This window comes from Vipera ursinii (assembly GCF_947247035.1).
Source record: "Vipera ursinii genome assembly, chromosome: 3".
Taxonomy (NCBI): Eukaryota; Metazoa; Chordata; class Lepidosauria; order Squamata; family Viperidae; genus Vipera; species Vipera ursinii.
The window spans coordinates 50,021,263-50,043,225 of record NC_139516.1 but is presented as its reverse complement, the minus strand read 5'-3'; the positions used below and the strand labels follow the sequence as shown (position 1 = coordinate 50,043,225).

Below are 21,963 nucleotides of genomic sequence, written 5' to 3'. Positions count from 1 at the left end.
CAGGATAGCTATTGCCTCTGGAAAATCTGCCCCCCCCCCAATTTAAAGGTACTGTCACCTGAAAAATATTTGAACCTTCCTTTTCTCTGAAAGTAGGGACGCGGTGGCTCAGTGGGCTAGGACGCTGAGCTTGTCGATCAGAAGTTTGGCAGTTTGGCAGGTTGAATCCCGAGTGCCACATAACAGAGTGAGCGCCTGTTACTCGTCCCAGCTTCTGTCAACCTAGCAGCTCGAAAGCACGTAAAAATGCAAGTAGAAAAATAGGGACCACTATGGTGGGAAGGTAACAGCATTCCATGCGCCTTTGGCATCTAGTCATGCCGGCCACATGACCACGGAGACGTCCTCGGACAAGCGCTGGCTCTTCGGCTTTGAAATGGAGATGAGCACCAGCCCCTAGAGTCGGAAAACGACTAGCACGCATGTGCGGGGGAACCTTTACCTTTACCTTTACCTTTTTTCTCTGAAAATGAATGAATATGTTCTTCCTTTCTTGGGAGATGAAACATTTTTGCTTAAGGTAGTAGAGAATTTTTTTGTCCCAGTTTTACAGCCGTCAGCAAATGTGTTGATGCGATTTTGGGCATCGGGCTTTTGGTGTGAAAATGATGAAGAATTGCACGGAGTCCATTTTTCCTAATATATTCCCTAACATTCACTTTGCTTATGGTCTGTTAGGGGCCTTGCTTAGGAGGAAGAAAAAAATGCTTGGCAGGAGAGGACTCAAGGTCATGAGATAAAGGGGTGGAGAAAGGATAGGAGAGAGGGAAGCGATGGTTTCAGTTGGCCATGCTGTGGCTAATGTGGTTTGCCTGCAATCCCTCTCCTGTCTGGTAGAGGAAGTGCCTTGTTGCCAGTATTAAAGTAGGATTCAATCTTGTCAACTCTGGCATGCATGCATATGTGGGAAAGCTGACTCTTGCAAAATTATGTTCTGAATCCCAAGCATAGATCTAGCACTTTCACTGCTGTAATGTAGCATTGTGTAATGGATAGTATGAAGAAGGTACATTCCATAGGCATGCGCTGTGTTTGTTTCCCTTTCTCCTAAATAAATGCAGGCTGACATTTCAGTGGCAATTTTATCTATCTTCTGTATTTATTCTGATATCTATTTCATGTCAGGAGAAAGGCATGGAAGAATTAGTCTTACTTCATATTAGAAGGATTCTACTGTTTGTCATTGCCTGACAGCTGTATGTGCAATGTCATTTAAAATTGGTCTTCAGTTGTAAAATATATATGAGAATCTGTTTTCTTATAAACAGTATAAGCTATAGATGAGTTGGCATTTATGATTATCTGCTCAATGACAAATATCATAAATGTCATCTCTCTCTCTCACACACACACACACACACACATATTGTGTATACATAAGCATAAATAAAAGCTGTTGTTTTGAGTTATGTTCAGCTGCAGGTGACTACACAGATCTGCCAATGTAGTTTTCTTAGCAACAATATAAAGTAATTTTTCATAGCCTTCTTTCATATTGTACACACACACACACACACACACACACACACACACACACACACACACATTTTCCATCTAATCTACAGAGTATTATAATCTCCCATCTAATTATTAACTATATGTAGTCCTAGACTTACAACCATTTGTTCAAAGTTACAATGGTGCTGCAAAAGTGACTTGTCCCTGTGATCAGGTGATAAGAATTCAGATGCCTGGCAACTAGAATACATTTATGATGGATGCAGTGTCCCAAAGTCATGTGATCACCATTTGCAACTTTCCCAGGACCTTTGAACAAACAATGTAAATGTGGGAAGCCAGATTTACTTAACAATGAGATGATTCACTTAATGACCACAACAAAAGGTCATAAATTTAGGCATGACTCACTAATGACTGCAATCACTTAGCAATGGGAGTTCCATCCCCAGGTGTGGTCATAAGTCATAGACTACCTGTGAGCTTGACAACGCTCAGCTTTCTAAGTCCGAATAAGTCTTGCTAGGTGCCATATCTGCTGTGACAATGTGTAAACGTTCTTAGATAATTTGTATTCTCACATGGCTATTTTGCACTTGAGTGGGGAAACTCAGCTGACTTGGGTGGTTGTATCCACATTTTAAAAGCATTTTTCCTGCCATATAACGTTTTTCCCCCTAGATTTGTATCATATGTATAAGATTCAACTGATAACTCATCAGTGGTAACTCTATTCATATAAGAGTACAGTAAGTGCTTAATAATAAACAGAAAATAAACTATGGTATTAGAATGATCACTTTCTAATTCTTTGGCTTCTTCTCATTGCAGATTGTCTCTTCAGAGTATGTCCCATGAACCGCTATTCTGCTCAGAAGCAATACTGGAAAGCCAAACAAACAAAGCAGGACAAGGACAAAATAGCTGATGTAGTACTATTGCAGAAACTTCAGGTATGGTAGGCTCCCAAACCATGTTTCTGATAGCCATGTTTATTTTGATCAAACAAATGGTTCCTCTCCTTTGTCTTTGCTAAAATGTGCTTCCCTGAACTGGACACCATGTTTTAGGCTCAATCTGACCATCACAGAACAAGAGGAAGGACACTGTACAGCTATTGATGTAGCCTAGAATTGCATTTGTGTTTTGCCACTGCAAAGTGATTACCTTGTGAACTGCAAAGACATTAAGGTCCTTTTTTCCATGTATTGCAGTCCATTTTTCTTACCTAAATAATGGATTTTACATCTACCCCTGTTGACATATGTTTTCTTGGCTTCTCCTGTTATTCCACTTTGTCAAGATCATTCTGAATCTTGATACCCTATTCTCTTACTATGTGTTGTCTATAAATTTGATGATCCTATTTTCCAAGTCATTTATAAATATATTGAACAGAAGGCTTAAAATTGCACTCTGACCTGCTATTCAAAACTTTCCTTGTTTGACTTGAAGACTTTCATGCATACTTATTTTATATAAATGTTCAACCATCTAGTCATCATTAGTAGTTTGGATTTTGACATCTTGTTGTTGTTAGCTGCGAAGTCGTGTCTGACCCATCGCGACCCTATGGACAACATTCCTCCAGGCCTTCCTGTCCTCTACCATCTTCTGGAGTCCATTTAAGCTCACACCTACTTCTTCTGTGACTCCATTCAGCCACCTCATTCTCTGTCGTCCCCTTCTTCTCTTGCCCTCGACCTTTCCCAGCATTAGGCTCTTCTCCAGTGAGTCCTTCCTTCTCATTAGGTGGCCAAAGTATTTGAGTTTTAGCTTCAGGATCTGGCCTTCTAAAGAGCAGTCAGGGTTGATCTCCTCTAGGACTGACCGGTTTGATCGCTTTGCAGTCCAAGGGACTCGCAAGAGTCTTCTCCAGCATCTTATATAGTACAATATTAGAGGAGAGTTTGTAAAATTTGTTTTGTTGAAGTAAAGCTACACCTTGTCCATTTCATGGTCAGGTAAATTTAACTAAAAACACATGGTTTGGCATGATTTATTCTTGATATCCCAATGCTGGTTCCAGTCAAACAATGCATTCTTTTTTATATAACTACCAACTGATTACTTAATAATTTTTTCCCTGAATTTTGCCCTGATTCTTTGTCAAATGGTCATGTCTGTAGTTACTCAGGTTGTCTGTCTTCCAATTTTTGTACATAGGAACAACATTTACCCTTCTCTAGTCTTCTAGAACTGTGCTTAATCCCTGTGCTTTCTCAAATTTCAGAACAAGAGTCTCTGAAATGATATCTACAAATTCTTGGAAATTTAAAGTTGGCCATAATAGCCAAGTACTCCCTAACCACCTTTTTATTTCCTTGTGTTTGCCAGTCTCCCTCTTTGCAATTGTTTTGTTTAGGTTCACTTGATGACAGTTTCCTTTTTAGAGAAGATGAGAACAAAATAGGAAATAAATGGAGTTTTCCCCCTGTCCTCCGTTTCTATCTAACTATCTTCTAATAGTGGGGCCAACCATTCATTTTTCTTCCTTTTACTATTGACATAGCCAAAAAAGCTTTTTTCATTTTGTTGAGTTTCCCTTGTGAGCCTAGATTTATTTTGTGCTTTAGTCTTTCTAATCTAGCTATTTTCTGCTAAATATTAGCTGATACACAACATTGGTGATTAGATGCATCCTGTATCTCTTGTACATGTACCTTTTAAGTTTCAGGTAAGTGGAAAGTTCCTTATGCATCCACAGTAGTTTGCTAAATTACACCTACTCTTACTGCAGCAAGATTAAAGTGGAGTTACCCCACTAGGGTAAATTCAAGGCTTCTTTGGTTTTAAGAGTGGAAAATAGTGGATACATAAGCTTCACTCTGTTGGAACACCTCCACAATTTCCTTTGAGTGCTGAGAGGAGCCTTTGAGGCAGTAAAAGATTTCTAACTAGCTATTGTTGGAAGAAGCATTTGTATACAAACTTCATCAGACTTTTCTATGTGAGGAAAGAGGCTAACAGGAAAGGTTAGAGAGAGACAGTGGAGAAGGCTCAAGGTGAAATAAAATGTTTGATCAAGGCAAGTCATATTTCCTCTTTGTCTCAGTGAAGAAAATTATGTCACCTCCATGATTAGAAGCAAAACAAATCTAAGCCAACTCCCCAAGCACAGGCTTGTTATCTAGGGCAATCTTTCCCAACCAATCATGGTTAGGAGTTTTGGAATGCAGTTCCACATATCTGCAAGGTTGGTGAGGACTGATTTATGACTGTTTGCTCCACTCTTTCTGTGTCTTTCACACATAAACATTTAGTTGGTTCTTCCTCCTGTATGAGGAGGAAGAGAGTGTTCTATTTCAATGTGTTGCTTTTAAGGCACTGGATTGGAAAGAAGAAGGCGAAGGAAAATCTTTACTGTATAATGTCACATTTTGTGTCTGATCTTCTTGACGGAATGAACATGAACTAAAAGTGTACAAATTCATTTCCAGAGCCACCCGGGTTCTTTTCAGAAACCCAGACTTTCTAAATGCTGAATACTTCTGCTGATTCTAATTTATCTCTGTGTGGAATATGCTTGTGGAATGAATGCTGAGTTGACTGAGCAATTGCTTGCGTTTCCTATGTTTGTTCTATAGCTTACAGTGAAATCCACTTGCTTCTCTTTTTTCTGGATTTTTGTCTGAGCACCTTTCGCAATGCAGGTAATATATTAATTCAATGCATTCAATATAACAAAAGCACCAAATGCATTGAAAGGACACACATTAATATGTAAATATTTGAAATTTAATGAAAATTATCTCTGTGGCAAGTATCAAGGTCATAACATAAAGTGTCTTTTCTTATTTTACTTATTGTATTTAGCACATGCATATGCCATGATACATGTATTTCATCATAAGAAAGAGAAAAAGTGGATGTTCAACCAAAAAAAAAACCAAACCCTGACAGAAAAATTGTAACTATGTCTTAGTTTGGAACTGGAATTTCACAGGCGCATTTCATGATACATCTGATAACATCTTTTTATCCCTTTTCAAATTAGGCTGACTACTGCTTTTCAATCAGAGGAAATAAATTTCCAAAAATAAATAATGGAAAATAGAATAAAATGAAAGAATGGAAAGACTAAAGTATGTTGGAGCCTTTGAGGCTGGTTGGAACCTTCAGAGGTAGTCTTAAAATGTTGTCGTGCATATTTACTCAGAAATAACCCTCAGGAGTTTCAATTGGACTTCTCTCTAGACCAGGGGTGCCAAAGTGCCAGCCCGCGGGCCGAATGCATCATAGCAAATCCACGCCCACCCCATTGCCGGCAATGGCAAAAAAGTCGCAATATGTTGCGACACATCACGTGATATTGCGAGTTTGACACCCCTACTTTAGACAATCTGATCTCTAGACTTCCCCAATTTGGTGACATGAAGATGAACATTTTTTTAAAGGTCTTGGGTTAAGGAAGGCAGTTGATTTTCATTTTGGTGCTATGGATGAAGTAGCTGCCCAGCCATACATTACCAAGCGTCATAGGGACGTGTTTGCTAAGTTCCATTGGCGTTATCACAGAGTTGGTCTCTTGACAGCTATTCTCCCCTGTACTTTTAGATGCTAAGAAAAGCACCCTTTTCTTGAGCTTCTATTAACAATTCATCACAGGTTTTTCTTTTCCATTTTTTCACATGCTGCATGTTGTGCCCTAGCTGGCTTTTTCCTGCCTTGGAAGACTAGCAATAAATTCCATTTTAGGAGGGCTTTGAGGATGAGGTGAGAAACAGACTAAGTTTGGTTATATTGAATTCTTGGCTTCACTGCTTTATTGTTCACCAATTGTTCCTATAATTTTGTATTACAGAAATGCCTACAGTAAATGCCACTTTACATGCATTTAATGTGCTTCTAGTTCAGCAGTTCGATTCTCACCGGCTCAAGGTTGACTCAGCCTTCCATCTTTCCGAGATCGGTAAAATGAGGACCCAGATTGTTGGGGGCAATATGCTGACTCTGTAAACCGCTGAGAGAGGGCTGTAAAGCACTGTGAAGCGTATAAGTCTAAGTGCTATTGCTATTCTACTGATAATGCTGAGTGAAAAGCTGCAGGCCCATCCCTAGCTAATGGACGTCTTATTCTTTTAGATTTCTGGTTTTTGAGATTTCACGAAACATTTTTCAGCATTTCGATGAGCTATACACTTGCAAGAGCCTTGATAGAGCCTTGATGGAGCAGTGGGCTAATGCCTCCTTAAGTAACACCAGCTGCCTGCAATTAGTGCAGGTTCGTATCCCACCAGGCTCAAGGTTGACTCAGCCTTCCATCCTTCCGAGGTAGGTAAAATGAGGACCCAGATTGTTGGGGGCAATAAGCTGACTTTGTAATAATGCCGCTTGGGGCCCCCCGAAAGCCCTAATAAGCAGGCATATACATAGAATGAAGGCTACTGCTAAGCTTGTAAGCCGCCCTGAGCCTTCGGAGAAGGGCGGGATATAAATGGGATTAAATAAAATAAATAAATAAATAAATAAATAAATAAATAAATAAATAAATAAATAAATAAATAAATAAATAAAGTGAGATAAAAACGAAGTATAAGAATACTGAATGTTAATCCCAGTGTTTATTTTTAATTATACTTATGAACCACAGGAAGCGAAACTCTTAAAAATAAAATTAGGCTGAACTATAGAGAAGAGTAAATATTAGACCACTCCTGAAACATTAGTTGCGTTTCTGATCCTTTTCTGTTGCGTACTTAGGTCCGTTTCACTATCTGCTCCTTCCCATACATCCTGTTCTCTGTCCAAGCCTTATAGCCGCAGGGTTTATTTGCTTATTTTTCTTACCATTCCTTCTGCCGCCCTTATTTCTCTAGAGCTAGCTTCTGCCCCAAGCTGTGCGTGCTCTGCTTTCATCTGCCAGACTGAAAATCCAGTCAAATATTAATCCATGGTTTGCCAACATTACTATTTAGTTGGAAGAAAAAAAGTGTAGTAGCCTTTTTAAAAAGAGTTTTGGATTACCAGTGAAGCAGCCTTAAAAAAAGCAACTTTTGCCAGGATGGTTTTGTGGTTTACAGGCAAAACTGGAAGATTGTTTTATGCCACTGGCTTTGAAGTGCCTGACTCATGGCTAATGGAGATTTCTTCACAGCTCACAAGGTTTCTGTTTCCTCCTGGACTGGCTCAGAAATCCCCCAGCATCAGCTCTATATTACTTAACAGGCACTGACTTAAATGAAAGTCTCTGGCTACTTTTGTTGCACCGGTTCTGCTGCAGTTCACTTATATGAGAAGTGAGCCTCCTTCATTATACCCTCTATGAAGTATGTGATTGAGATAAGACAATTTCTATGCAAATAAGCCGTGCATGGTTCTTTCTGAATACTGTTATAATTTTTATGGACTTGGGAAACTTTTAGCTTTTATTTAAAGAGCTAGTTGTGAAAAAAAATATTCACAGCTCTTGAAAGCAATGGCCTTATATCCTATATTTGATGGACTTCTGAAATTTTATTTTTTATTTTTTGAGAAAGAGTGTCTTCTTCTTTACTTCCTCTTTTATCACTTCGGGTATCGAGGGATAAAAAGAGAAAGATGTGAAAATCATATTCACAGTTTATGAAAGCAGTGGCCTCATTCTCTATTGCTTTCCTTCACTAATATGTTTCTAAAGATCTAGCATTTCTAGAACCCCATTTAAGCAGCTATTAATAGTAGAACTAATATCCAATTAAAAATAATAATTCAATCATTAATAATGTAGTTTGATGTATGTCTGTGGACTTGTACTGCTTTTATGTTGCAGATGAATTAAATTGGAACAAGCATGTATTCTTTGTGTTTGAATGATGAAGCTATGTAGTATCTGAAACTATGAAGTATCTTTTTCTTTCATATGTTGCTTATTTCATGGGCATATATAGGTGTTAAAAACAATTTATTTTTTTTTTAAAAATGCTTAAGTAATTAGAGCAGATGTGAGACACCTGCAATCTGCAGCCAAATTGCACCATGTACCTTCTATCTGAAGAAATTTGGTGGAAAAATAATTTGAGGTTCATAGTACTATCCTCCTCCTCCCCCCCAAAAAAAAGAAAAAGAAAGGTTGAAATGGACATGTTAATATCTGCAAGGCAAAATGCATCAACTTCTAGGCTAATCATTTCTGCTCTGTTCCAGCATGCAATAAAAGAACAAACTCTTTCAACTTTGCCTACTTGATAGCTTCTTCATATCAACCAACATGCCTTTTGTGGCTTTCAGACAAGATCCCCATGTGAAAAAGATTCTTTGCTTTTGAATTAGGAGTGCCCCTTCAATTAATTGTAAGTCCTGCTGTAACCCAGAAGTTCCTTTGAGTGCTAGAGCCCAGATTTGATTTTAGCCTAGGGATTTCCCAAGTGGACTCTTGTGGAGAGTAGAATTTCTTCTGTCTTCCATCCATCCATCCATCCTATATATATGGCTGCTTATCTCACGGAAAAGTGACTGTAGGCAGTACACAACAAAAACTATAAAACAGTAATATAAAAAACAATTAGTGAATCCAGAGAATTAAGGGAAAAAGAAGGCAGCAAATATTAATCTCAGTGGAGCCACCTCAGCAATGCACTAGTTCCTTGGGGTCCCCAGGCTTGATGGCATAACGGAGTTTTGAGAAATTTCTGGAAAATTAACAGGGATGAAGTCAACCTCACTTCAGGAGCAGATGATATTCCAAAGGAGACTCATTTTCTGGGTCCAGATCTAACTCCTTAGCAGAAGGGACCTGCAACATAACTTTTCTGCCAGTTCTGATGGGATGGGCAAATGTAATCGTGTCCCTTAAATAACCCAGCCCCATGCCATATAATGCTTTAAAAATCAAAGTCAACACCTTGAATTGGACCTAAAAACACATTGGCAACCATTGCAGCTTGTGAGCAGAGATATAATGTGTGCTGTTCTAAAGGCATGTATAAATTGCTCCTTGCACTAGCTGAAGTTTTCAAGTTTCTTATAGAACACAATATTTATTCTCATCAAACTCCTGCCAAATCTTTACCAGCTGGGGAGATTTTAAAGGCAACTTCTCTTTTTCTTGCAGCATTCAGTAACTTTTTAGAAAAAGAATATCCCATTTCTTTTTGTGAACATTTTAACAGCTTTTTATTGGTATCTTCAAGAAACTGTATGCAGAGTGTCTATAGATTAAAAAAAAGTGGAAACACAGATAATCCTTTACTGGAATTTTATTAGTTTATATAACCTGTTGAATCAAATGACTTTCAGAAAACCATTAACTATAATTTACAAACCATAATTGCTAAGTTTGTGTAACCTACTAAATTGAAATCAAACAAACTCCATCATGATGTGGCAAAATATATGGACCAAGCTTCTATTTGACTCCTGATCCTCTTCTAACAAATGTTTTCCATTCTTTTACAATTTCCAGTCGGATTTATTTTGCTGTGTTTTATATTTTTCAACAGCATGCAGCTCAGATGGAGCAGAAGCAAAATGAAACAGAGAACAAGAAGGTCCATGGAGATGTGGTGAAATATGGAAGTGTCATACAGGTAAACGATATTGGTTTTCTCTTGGCTATTGCCCAGTCACCAATTTAAATCTCCATTTTCTTTTAGATAGCCAAATTTATGTTTACCTAGAACAGCTTTCTCAAATTTTAAAGTTTACAGATGCAAAGATAAAAAACTAATACAAAGTAAGAAGAATATAAAAATTAAAAAAGTGCAGAGAAAAAAATGACTAAGTAAAACCAGGGCTTTTTTTCTCATAGAACGCTCAGAACGGAGTTCCGGCACCTTTTTTGGATAGAACCTTGTAGGGTAGGCAAGGCGGGTTGTATGACATGTGTGAGTTCCGGCACCTTTTTCTTTTACAAAAAAAGCACTGAGTAAAACAATATATAAAGAAATGACTCCCTCTCACTGCAGACAAGTGCAAACAACTTCATAACTTATACCCTTCTCTTATATTTCAATAAAACATATCTTCTTTTCATACCTCATCTCTTATCAATAGATAAATTATACTGTCTCGTTACTCATCGCTAATCAACAAAAGTCTATTAAGAGCTAACAATAATAACAATATATTTTAATTTTAATCAAATGAATCATTTTTTAATTCTTTTTCTTTTAACACAGTAACAACACTTTCTCTAAAAATAGAGCAAAAGAAATTTCTTCCCATATCTTATCTGTTATCTATACGCAAAACTTTAACATAAATGAAACCTATCATCACAGATAGCAGGAAACACACCCAGTGTGATGAAACTTGTCCTTCTAAAGGTTCTCAACATCCAAAAATCATAACAAGCAATTTCCTAAGATGGTTAAGAGGGAAATATGTAAATCCAGTGTCCGTTTGAAGGCACTGAACCATGGCTTAGATGAGATGACTTCCTCCTGGCTCCAACTGGAGACTGCTGGCTTATAGCCTCTTTGTAAGGAGTTTCTCTGTAGAGTGGTTATGGGCCCCCCTTTGCTCCGCAGAGGAATTCTGAGGAGCCAATCCATCCTCTTTCCAACACAGCCATTGTCTCCAGTATATGTGGAGCTGTCATCGATTCATCTTTGCTTCTCCAGAAATCTGCTCTATTTATTTTTCCAGCTTCTCCACATGAAGAGTAATAAGTATCTGACAGTAAACAAGCGCCTCCCTGCCTTACTAGAGAAGAATGCCATGAGGGTAACTCTTGATGCCACGGGCAATGAGGGATCCTGGCTTTTTATCCAACCCTTCTGGAAACTGAGGAGCAATGGAGATAATGTGAGTATGATAATGTGAAACCTCCAATAGATCTCTCTTGGGTTTATAAACAGGTTTCTCTACTTCCTATTGGAGTAGGTTTCACTTTTAGACAAAGAAGCTTACAAAGGGGGTATCAAGTTGGCTTTAATTAATTAGTTTCTCAAGGAATTTATGATGGGACGTTCATGATGGATTTTCAGTCTCAGTCCTGATATCATGTCTGAAATTGCCACATTTATTGCACTTAAATCTATTAGGGGAAAGAACCCAATGGGAGATACTATGCCAAGCTGATAGTAAAGGGATGTAGAGTCATGTAAATTCATTCATTCATTCATTCAAACAATCTCTATAGCTGCCCAGCTCAACCAAGTGACTCTGGGTAGCTTATAATTCTAAAATTATAAAACAATGAAAACAACTAAAAACATTATGTGATCTTTTCTCAGGTAGTTGTTGGAGACAAAGTAATTTTGAATCCTGTGAATGCTGGGCAGCCACTGCATGCTAGCAACTATGAACTTGCTGATAATCCTGGATGCAAGGAGGTATCAGAAACTGGAAGAAGTGAAATGTTGGGTGGGGAGAGTGTAGAAAATTATAGTGGAAGTTCAGTCATTATTTGAGATTTACTTTAGGGCATATCTCTTTTGTAATTCCTTGTTTTTTTAGGTGAATTCAGTCAATTGCAACACCAGCTGGAAAATCAACTTGTTTATGAAATTCCGGGACCATATGGAAGAAGTGCTTAAAGGGGTAATAAGTTTGTGCATATCTATCTTCAGTTGTGCATGTGAAATGTATTTTGTTGCTTTGTTATGCATGTAAATCAAACCTTAAGTTTTGGCTAAGACAAAAGTGGAAGGGCAAAGACAAACAATAAATAAGTTCCATTGGTTTAGCCTCAATTTCAGTTTAACTGAATTAATTACTCCTACTTTTTTTTCTCTTTCCTCAAAACTGGCAATTTGGTGTCAATTTCTGAAGGAAATCTAGGGGCCATATCCAAGCCCTTTAAGAACTGCATATGATCTTGGGACTAAGATTGTGTATCCTTGGTGTTTTCTGTCGATGTGAAAAATGTCTGCCCTTCCTTTCGGTAGTTCAAAGTATGTGGCATTGCTTTTCTGCTGTTTGGTTTTCAGTCAAATTGCTAATAAAAATTGCATAACAAAACTTTTACTGGTAATTGGACTGCTACAAGCAAATACAGAAATGCTGTCAGGTGCAAGAAACCAGGAGCTGGGATAGAGGTCAAAAGTACTATGAGTTCATTTCATGCTAGCTATGCACAAGAAATGGTGCATAGCTATAAATGGTCAAGGCAAATTGGCACCTGATAAGAGTCAGCGGACTTCAAAGGGGACAGGACTTAGGTCTCTTACGAGTGCATAGAGATTCCAAACTGATGATGCGTTTGACCCTGTCCTCAGGTTCAGCTTGATCATCTCCTACAAATGCATGATTGTGCACTCATGTATTAGGCATATTTTGAGTTGTTCCACACAAATCAGTAGAACTTTAGTTAACCATGCCTAACCTCTCCATAATTTCATTATTCTGTTTCCCAGCATTCAGAGGTGTATGTGCAAGGTGTTCACACTGCTATTGCTATGTTTACTATCACTAAATTTATTCCTTTATAAAAAAAAGACATGTTATTTGGTTATCCCATGTAACATGGTTGTACATAGAAATTTGTATTTCTTTTTTCAAATAGGGTGATGTTGTAAGATTGTTCCATGCAGAACAGGAGAAATTTCTCACCTGTGATGAATACAAAAGCAAGCTCCATGTTTTCCTTCGAACTACCTTGAGGCAATCGGCAACGTCAGCCACAAGTTCCAATGCACTCTGGGAAGTTGAGGTGAGTGTTAGGTTAATCCACAACTTCCTGTTTTAGTATTCCTTGGGTTCTGATGTACTATGAGTGCACTGCTATACTTGTTTGTGTGGTGAAACCAATATATTTACGTGGGCATAGATCCTGGCTCTGAGTTTAGCTTATGATAAAAAAGTGGAAGTGGAATTTCTGTGGAGAGTGGCATTACATTCTGGGGCCATTAAGAGGATGTTGATAGCAACAGCAACAGTAATAGCAGTAAAAGTAGTGCGAGCATTAATTCATGTTCTCAAAACTTCTCTGTGTTGCAACCAACTTTGGTTATGGGTGTCTCCAGGAGGGAACAAATTAGGGGAAATTGTGACACCTGGTCGATGATACTGTTGTGTGCTATCTGACATTTATATGCAGATATATAAAGCTTGCATTTACGTGATGATAACATTGCATGCATATTTCCTTTTTGCTGCCATTTTGCAGCTTGATGCCAGTACATCATTGGATAAAACTTACAATTTAAAGATTTCCTGATTTTTTTTTTCCAGGTAGTCCATCATGATCCTTGCCGAGGTGGAGCTGGACACTGGAATGGTTTATATCGCTTCAAACACCTTGCCACTGGGAATTATTTAGCAGCAGAGGTGAAAAGAACTGCATAAATTATAGCAGTTTTAGGTGCATATATACAGTAAGGCTGTGGTATCAGTTCTCATGAAATGATGGATATGAATGCATTTTCACTGGTTTAAAAATGACAGAAACCAACTTTCCAAAGTTCTCCAGGACACATTTCACATCATAGATAACACCAAACACCAAATTGGTGGGATGATATAGCATTTTTGTGATGTCCAGGTGCACTGTTCCACTGTTTTATATTTTGGCTCTCAAAGGAAATTGATCACAACCTGGACAAATTTCCAAGGTATCTTGAAAATAAAATTGCTTGCATTTGGATTTTACAGTTCCATTAATGAGAGATAATCTGTTCACCATCAGACCCAATTATTAAACGAGTTACAAGGTCCCAGGACTAATTCAATAATCATTAATATGTGTGTCCCTTATCTGTCTTGGCTTTTTGACATTTAACAAGAAACAGGAAGGCTGATGGAGTCCATCAGTTGATACATTTTTCCTTGAGAGAAGATGGTATCAGTCTCTGAAAGACATAATAATCAGACTGGTCTAAATAATACAGGTTCAGAAAAATGAACAGCTGCTGGCTGATTGCCACTACTTTGATTTTTAAGCAGTGCAACAGACTTCCTTAGGTAAAGTTGATTTTTCTGGATAAATTTCCATTTAGTTTGGGAAGAGAAATTATTTTTCCCCATTGTTTTATTAAATTATAAAATAGGAATAATAAATTATGGAAAACAGATAGGGAGAAATTACTTTAATCCTCCTATAAGTATTGTTAAGAGAGAGACAGAAAGAGTTTATATATATCTTTCTTAAAGTATGAATGGGCATGTTCCTGTCACTCTATCTATATTAGGAAAGTTCCACTGAATCTGACTAAAATCATATTTCCTAGCATGTGCTACAAAACTATCAACATATGTTGTAATACACCCACCCACACAAAGCTTCTTATGTTTCATCTCCTAGTTGTTGTTTTTTCCTGCAAGAAGAGCATTGGGGAAACACACAGTTTTGTATTCAAGTTCAGGTTTGATGAGAAGCACAAGGTTTATGTCAATTTACATTCTTGTGCTGTGAAAAACTATAAGCAATCAGATTTGAGGCAGGGAGGTTTAACTGAAGCCATTTTAGTTTTGAGCATAGTAGAATTTCTCCAGCGACCACTTGCACTAGTTGCCAAATGTCCTCAGCATATTGCATAGATACTGAATGGAACTTACAAGGAAAACGAGGATATTCCCTATCACTTGAATCATCACTTCATTCTGATCTTTAGTTCCAGTTTCAGAGAAAAAAATTAAGTTAGGTAGGCTGTTTAGAATTTCAAAAAATCAAGATCAATTGATTTTAGTTATTTTTTCTTTTCTTTTTTTTCTATCCTGATATTCTTTCTTTAACTTCTCAGGAAAACCCTGGCTACAAGGGAGAGGCAGGAGAATCCAAGCCGTTGGTAAGCTGCCTTGAGTTATCCATACTTGTGAATTGCCAGTCAAGTTATTATAAGAGGATTGGATTGTCTACAAGTGCGAATTGGCAATATTTAAAATTAAAACATCATTTGATGTCACAATTTGCTCTGAATGCGTTAGCAGGAAAAATCCTTCACATTGTTGAAATGTGTTTTGGACAATGCCAAATTAGCATTTTTGTAAACAATTAAAATCTATTGTTAAAGTGGATATTACGTATTTGTAAGGACCTTGGAATACAGGGTTGGACTACCCCATGTTAACCGTTCTTTCATTAAGGATATTAAATGTTTTTATGCTCTTAAAATGAATTGACATAATTATCTTAATACATGGTTTCTATGTTGATTGGAGTTCCAGTTCATCTACTATATACTAGATTTGCACTTGTTAAAAAAAGGAACTAGAAGTTGTAATTATTTAAGCAATAGAGAATGAGTATTTCCGGACATGGCTGGAGAATTTGGAAGCTCCCCTCAAAGGTTCCATGAAGCAGTGTTGGTCATTGTGGGGGGCATGGGCTTTTGTGGTCCTGCTAACAGAACTAAAATCTCCTTATCTTGTGGCAGGCAGGAACTACTCGTTGTAGTCGGAGATTCACAGGGGAAAAGATCAAGTACCGGCTTGTAGCTGTGCCTCATGGTAATGACATAGCATCCCTTTTTGAACTGGATCCCACTACACTGCAAAAGACTGATTCCTTTGTCCCCCGGTAAGTGGCTTCATCTGGAATACTGTATTTTTCTGAATGAGAATAGAGACAATAAGCACAATCTAGAGAAAGAAATAAGTGCTTTTTTGGGGAGGGATTGACACTTCAATAGTGTAGAGCAGGAAGAGATGTACTTATTTAAATGAATGCTTACAATATCTTGAATAAGAGTTTCCTTCCCTCTACCTTCTACCTGTAGTCCTGGAAAAATACTCTATGAAGAGGAATAATGGAAAGCTTTGTGGATCATTTCAATTTCTTTTTGGCCTAATATTGTTTTGTTAGACTGCTTTCTATGAATGGATTAGGATAGATTTAGGTTTAGTTTTTCAAATCATGTATCTACCTTTTTTCACTATCTCCTTATCTTTCATGCATGTATAATACTTATCAGCCTCCATGTTCTAATACATTAGGCAGAAGTGAATCAAGAAAATAGGACAAGAAGCACTTTGGGATATTGCAAGTAATAAATAATATATGCATTTCATAGATCACAGCTTCCCTTTTTATATCTTCATAGAATTAGAGATGAGTGCACTAGAGGTTATTCCTGACATCCAATAAGTTACGAAATGGATATAATCCAGAGTTTGCAAATATAAAGTCCTGTTGAAAGTATTGAAATTTAAGACTTTATTTGCTTCAAGTCTTGAAGTGGAGCTCTAAGTGATTACTATATTCTTCCTATTCCTAAAATCCAAGTACACAGACTTGGTAATAAGTCATGAAACAGAAGGTCAGGATTATATACTTACCATTTATAAATTGGCCATGAGCTCTTAATGGAAAATCAGTTGAGGAATAATACTAATTCTTTATTCATTTTCAGAAATTCCTATGTTCGTTTACGTCACCTCTGCACCAACACTTGGATCCAGAGTACCAATGTACCCATTGATATTGATGAGGAGAGGCCCATCCGTCTTATGGTATCTTTCTTTCTTTGATCAGCTACTACTGTTAATGTGGAAAGCTGTTTGCTAATGGAGCTAATGCCGATGGGAGGTTTCTGCTCTTTTTGATCTAGTCAGAATTTTAGAGGTAGAATTTTAAGCAACTTTCAGAGGTACCTTTACAAGAGGTTACTTATTCAGAAATGGCTAATTTTGTGATTATGTTGCTTTCTTTAATTTCTAAGAGGTTGGAATGCTCAGCTTTCAACCCCACAATTCACAATCCTTCTTTTCAAGCTCATTCCAAAATACTTTCATTTTCTTCTTCTCCTGTAGCTCTCAAATACACACCATCTGAAACATGTGCATATTCATTGTCCTCTTCTTGCTTCTTTCTTGCCTTGCAGGCTGCCTAAAACTTCCCATTGCTCTTTGCCACCCTCATCAGGACAGCTCATTCTTTGGAATAGGTCAATTCTCATATTCTCCTCCATTGGCCATTTTGTCATTAGAACCACAGTTGTCTCTTGGGTACATTTTATATCTGTCTGTCTGCCCTAATTCTTTTCTGTCGAAAAAATGGTATTTAAAAAGAGCCTTGGCGGAGCAGTGGGCTAATGCCTCCTTAAGTAACACCAGCTGCCTGCAATTAGTGCAGGTTCTCATCCCACCAGGCTCAAGGTTGACTCAGCCTTCCATCCTTCCGAGGTAGGTAAAATGAGGACCCAGATTGTTGGGGGCAATAAGCTGACTTTGTAATAATGCCGCTTGGGGTGTGTGTGTGAAAGCCCTAACAAGCAGGCATATACATAGAATGAAGGCTACTGCTAAGCTTGTAATCCGCCCTGAGTCTTCGGAGAAGGGCGGGATGTAAATGTAATAAAAATAAATAAAATAAATAAAATAAAAAATAAAGTGGCTCGTGATAAGTGAGATTTAATATTAATTTTTAGTATTTAGTATTATCTGGATGTGATGTTAGAGAATATAATTTACAAATGTTGAGATTTGAGCAATCCACGGAACTGGATTATATAATTCTGCCTTTCAGCTTGGTACCTGCCCAACCAAAGAAGACAAAGAAGCTTTTGCCATTGTTTCTGTTCCAGTGTCAGAAATCCGAGACCTGGATTTTGCCAATGATGCCAGCTACATGCTAGCTAACGTGGTAGAGAAGATGAATGAAGGATTCCTTAGTCAGAACGACCGGAGGTAAAAAGAGCAAGTATTTTATATCACTGGACGTTAAGAGACAGTTTGTGTGGGATTAAGTCAATTAGCCTGAAGGATTAATAAATGATTCCCTTTTGCAAGAATCCAATTTTCTTTCTGGTATTATTCACATCTTTGATGTAGCCTGAATATTGTTTTGACTTGGGCAATGAAATTTTATGCTGTAGATTCTGAAAAGTTAAGTTTAAAATTGTAAATTACTTTGAATTTTAAAGATCTAAGCAAAATATTTAAAAAGCATGACTAATATTTATGCTGTTTTTGTTTCCTGTGAAATAACTATTTATTGTCCAAATAAACGGTTGAATGATCTTGATTTATGGGATGTGTTTCACTGCTGAAATTAATCATGATTTCTCTGACAGATTTGTCATCCAACTGTTGGAGGACTTGGTTTTTTTTGTCAGCGACGTACCCAACAACGGTCAAAATGTTTTGGATATTGTTATTACCAAGGCCAACCGAGAAAGGCAAAAACTTATGAGGGAACAGAACATACTGAAGCAGGTGATTTATTATCCAGAACAACTATTGCTCTTTGCAGTATTAAGTGAAGATTATTAAGTGAAGAGTTTTCAGTATTCCAAATATTTCTACAATGAAACGTTCTTTTCTAAGACTGCAGACAATTCCCCTGATTTATTCCAGTAGCAAGATATATGCAAATTAGCTTCAAATAGGTATCAGTTGAAGAAATAGCTGCTCTGCAACTTTTTTACCTACCTGCTCTAAAATGACAGGCCTTGTAAAGGGCTGTTTTTTCAAATTTGTTCAACTTTTAAAATCAATATAACAAAGACTTTTTCTCCTAGCGGATCTCAGTTTGAATAGACATAGTGGGAAGATAGTGTGCAATTTTGAATTCTTCTGAGTGAGATCTTCATTTGAAACTGAGCCATAATCTCTTGCCATTGGTCATGGTGGCTGAGATTGTTGGAACTTCAAGTCCAACATGCCTGGAAGGAGCCAGATTGTTCATCCTTACTGTATTTTAGGAGGACGGGTAATTTTCAAAACTAAAATTAAAAAGAGACAACCTGGATAGCAGAGAAGCATTCCTTTGAGGAAGAGTGTCTTCAAGTCCACAGAGAATACAATAAAAGCCATTCTGAGCAGGTTTCTGTGATTCCCACAGAAGAACTAGATGGAAAGCTGAAATTCAGAATTGTGCATATCTTTACATCATTCATGAATGGCTGATCTCCATCTCTCAAGATGCAGATGGAACAAAGGCCTGAAAATTAACTGATCTCTTGGGTAGGATGACAAAGAAGTAAATCTCCTGTTGGGGACACATTCATAAATACTTTGAAGGACAGTTGTAGGAAGAAGTATCTTGCCTCAAAGTTGTATCCTCTCTTTTTTTTACAAGAACATTTTAAAACATTTTCTATCTAGTTCTGTTTTGGAATTGGGAATAAACCTGTTGTACCTCATTGTTACCTATGGTAGATGTTTTTTTGAAACATGTTGATCTGGCCTCTTGGTTTTTTATTTCATCCAAATGAGATGAAGGAACTCAATGATTTGACAGTCAACGAATCCCAAGTAAATTTGTTCATAAATAGGGAAAAAGATATGAAATATTCCAGAATCAAGACCTAATAGTTTGGAATTCCCCCCATTCCCCCAAGCAAAATACACTTTCCAGTTGGACTGATAACATCCCTTCTGTGCTAAATAGATCTTTGGAATTCTGAAGGCTCCATTTAAAGAAAAGGGTGAGGAAGGTCCACTTGTACGCCTGGAAGAGCTATCTGACCAGAAGAATGCTCCATACCAATACATGTTTCGGCTCTGCTATAGGGTACTGAGGCATTCCCAGGAGGATTACCGCAAGAACCAGGTAAGCATTTTACCAATAAAGATATAGATATTGCTGGTTTAGGGTTGGTGTAGAGCAGGGGTGTCAAACTTGCAATGTCACATGACGTGTCGTGACGTATCGTGACTTTTTTTTGCCATTGCCGGCAATGGGATGGATACAGTTTTGCTATGATGCATCTGGCCTGCGGGCTGGGAGTTTGACACCCCTGGTGTAGAGGATTAGTCCATGATTAGTCCAATATATATTTTTCTGGACTATTCAATCTTAATAAGAATAAATGATCCATATAGAAGCAAATCAACTAAGATTCATTTGTTTTATGGGTTTGCTTTTCCTTAATGATATGTAAGAAAATTTTTATACATACAGCATTATCGTTCAGGATATCATTTTTGGCTATTCAGTAGTTGCTAAATTAGCTCACAGTTTTAACATGGAATTACTCCCCTCAGATATGAATTCTCTTTTTTCCCAGGAACATATTGCTAAGCAGTTTGGAATGATGCAGTCACAAATTGGCTACGACATTTTAGCTGAGGACACCATCACTGCCCTCTTGCATAATAATCGTAAGCTTCTTGAAAAGCATATAACCAAAACTGAAGTGGAAACCTTTGTGAGTCTTGTGCGAAAAAATCGAGAACCCAGGTGAGTATCACTTAAAGGCAACAGGGCAGCTTGGATTGCATATTTTTAAACTACCTCTTTCTTCTGCAGTAGTTAACAGGCATCTTGCATGTATCTTTATGTCAAAAGATATTAGCTGTGGATTTTAATTATATTAAGATTATGTTAAAATTTAATTAAGAATTTAGACTGGTTGTTGATTTGTTGGGTATGTTGGATAATGGGCAGTCCAAAATAGTCTTCAGGTAATTAGTTGTAAGGCAGGGGTGTCAAACTCAATTTCATTGAGGGCCGCATCAGCATTACGGTTGCCCTCAGGGGGCCGGGTGGGTGTGGCCTGGGTGGGTGTGGCCTACTGGGTGCGAGTGGCTAGAGTGTGTATGGCCTACTGGGTGGGCAGAGCCAGCTCTACATCGTTCACATCAAGGGTGCCTATAGGGGCCTGGGCAGGAGTGGGACAGATCTGAGGGTCTCTGGCAGGAGGAGGGTCTCTGGGCCAGGGCCAAGGCAGTGGGGGCCGTTCCCTCACTGTTTCCAGGATGGCTTCGCGGGCCGCATGAAACCACTTCGCAGGCCGGATCTGGCCCCCGGGCCTTGTGTTTGACATGTCTGTTGTAAGGAAAGTGAACTGGCATAAAGGCTTTAATAAAGTTATTAACATCCCTGGGTCAACATCAGTAGTGGCATTTACAGAGGATTTGATAGATAAAATCTTAGTCCCAATCCAATCCAAAGTCTGAGATGAGTAAGGTTCCTTAATGGTAGCTGAGGTTCAATGGCCAGAACAGAAATAATGGTCAGGTCTAAGTAAAGGATCAGTTTCCAAGAAAGTAAATACAAGTAGTCCTTGTTGAACATCCACTTGTTCAGCAGCTGTTCAAAGTTACGATGATGCTGAACAAGGGATACTTAAGTCAGCCCGCCCAGGTAACCAGACAGGAAACATGATAAAATGAGCTAATTCTACTTTATTTTAAGACTACATTCACAGAATCCTGCAAGTCTAAAAACATAAATTTCCCACCTCCACTTGTAACTGTTAGATCCATGACAGCAGGTCCTTTCTAAGTTTCTTTCTCTGACCTTTAAGTGACTGTGGGCTCCTGTCTCTCTTGCCTGATTACCTAGGCAGTATCTCTTCCCCTCTTTCCCCAAGGTCATTCATACGTTCCATTCCATTTACAAGTCTTCCTTGTTGATGTGGCTGTTGCAGCATCCGAATGGTCATGTGTTTTTGATGTGGCATTTGTGATGTTGCAGCATTCCATGGTCCCATGGTTGCCATTTACAACCTTCACTGTGGGCTTCCAACAAGCAGAGTCAATAGTGAAGCTGGCAGAATGTCACAAATGGCAATCACATGTCTGTGGGATGCTGCGACTACATGAATTTCATCTAATGGAAACCAGGACTTCCACAACTACCATTGTAAGTTGGTGCAGTCACATGATGTGCGTTATATCGTATTACTTAAGAACAGAGTTGCCAGTCCCAATTGCCATACATTAGTGCATTACAGCATTGGATGGAAATTGTTCCAG

General features: G+C 38.0%; 1 protein-coding gene across 2 annotated transcripts in view; it reads left to right on the top strand.

The window, feature by feature from the left end:
• ITPR3 (inositol 1,4,5-trisphosphate receptor type 3) overlaps positions 1-21,963 on the top strand; it is a 119,689-nt gene that overhangs the window by 40,181 nt on the left and 57,545 nt on the right. The window contains exons 3-16 of one of the 2 annotated variants that reach the window (XM_083360433.1): positions 2,290-2,411; positions 9,879-9,965; positions 11,026-11,184; positions 11,616-11,714; positions 11,839-11,922; positions 12,887-13,033; positions 13,555-13,650; positions 15,063-15,107; positions 15,696-15,838; positions 16,671-16,770; positions 17,786-17,946; positions 18,333-18,474; positions 19,652-19,813; positions 20,271-20,443. In XM_083360433.1, coding sequence (XP_083216559.1) covers positions 2,290-2,411; positions 9,879-9,965; positions 11,026-11,184; positions 11,616-11,714; positions 11,839-11,922; positions 12,887-13,033; positions 13,555-13,650; positions 15,063-15,107; positions 15,696-15,838; positions 16,671-16,770; positions 17,786-17,946; positions 18,333-18,474; positions 19,652-19,813; positions 20,271-20,443 — 1,720 coding nt within the window. Of the gene's footprint in view, positions 1-2,289; positions 2,412-9,878; positions 9,966-11,025; positions 11,185-11,615; positions 11,715-11,838; positions 11,923-12,886; positions 13,034-13,554; positions 13,651-15,062; positions 15,108-15,695; positions 15,839-16,451; positions 16,578-16,670; positions 16,771-17,785; positions 17,947-18,332; positions 18,475-19,651; positions 19,814-20,270; positions 20,444-21,963 lie in introns of those variants that run through there. The other variant, XM_083360434.1, reaches the window with a different exon arrangement.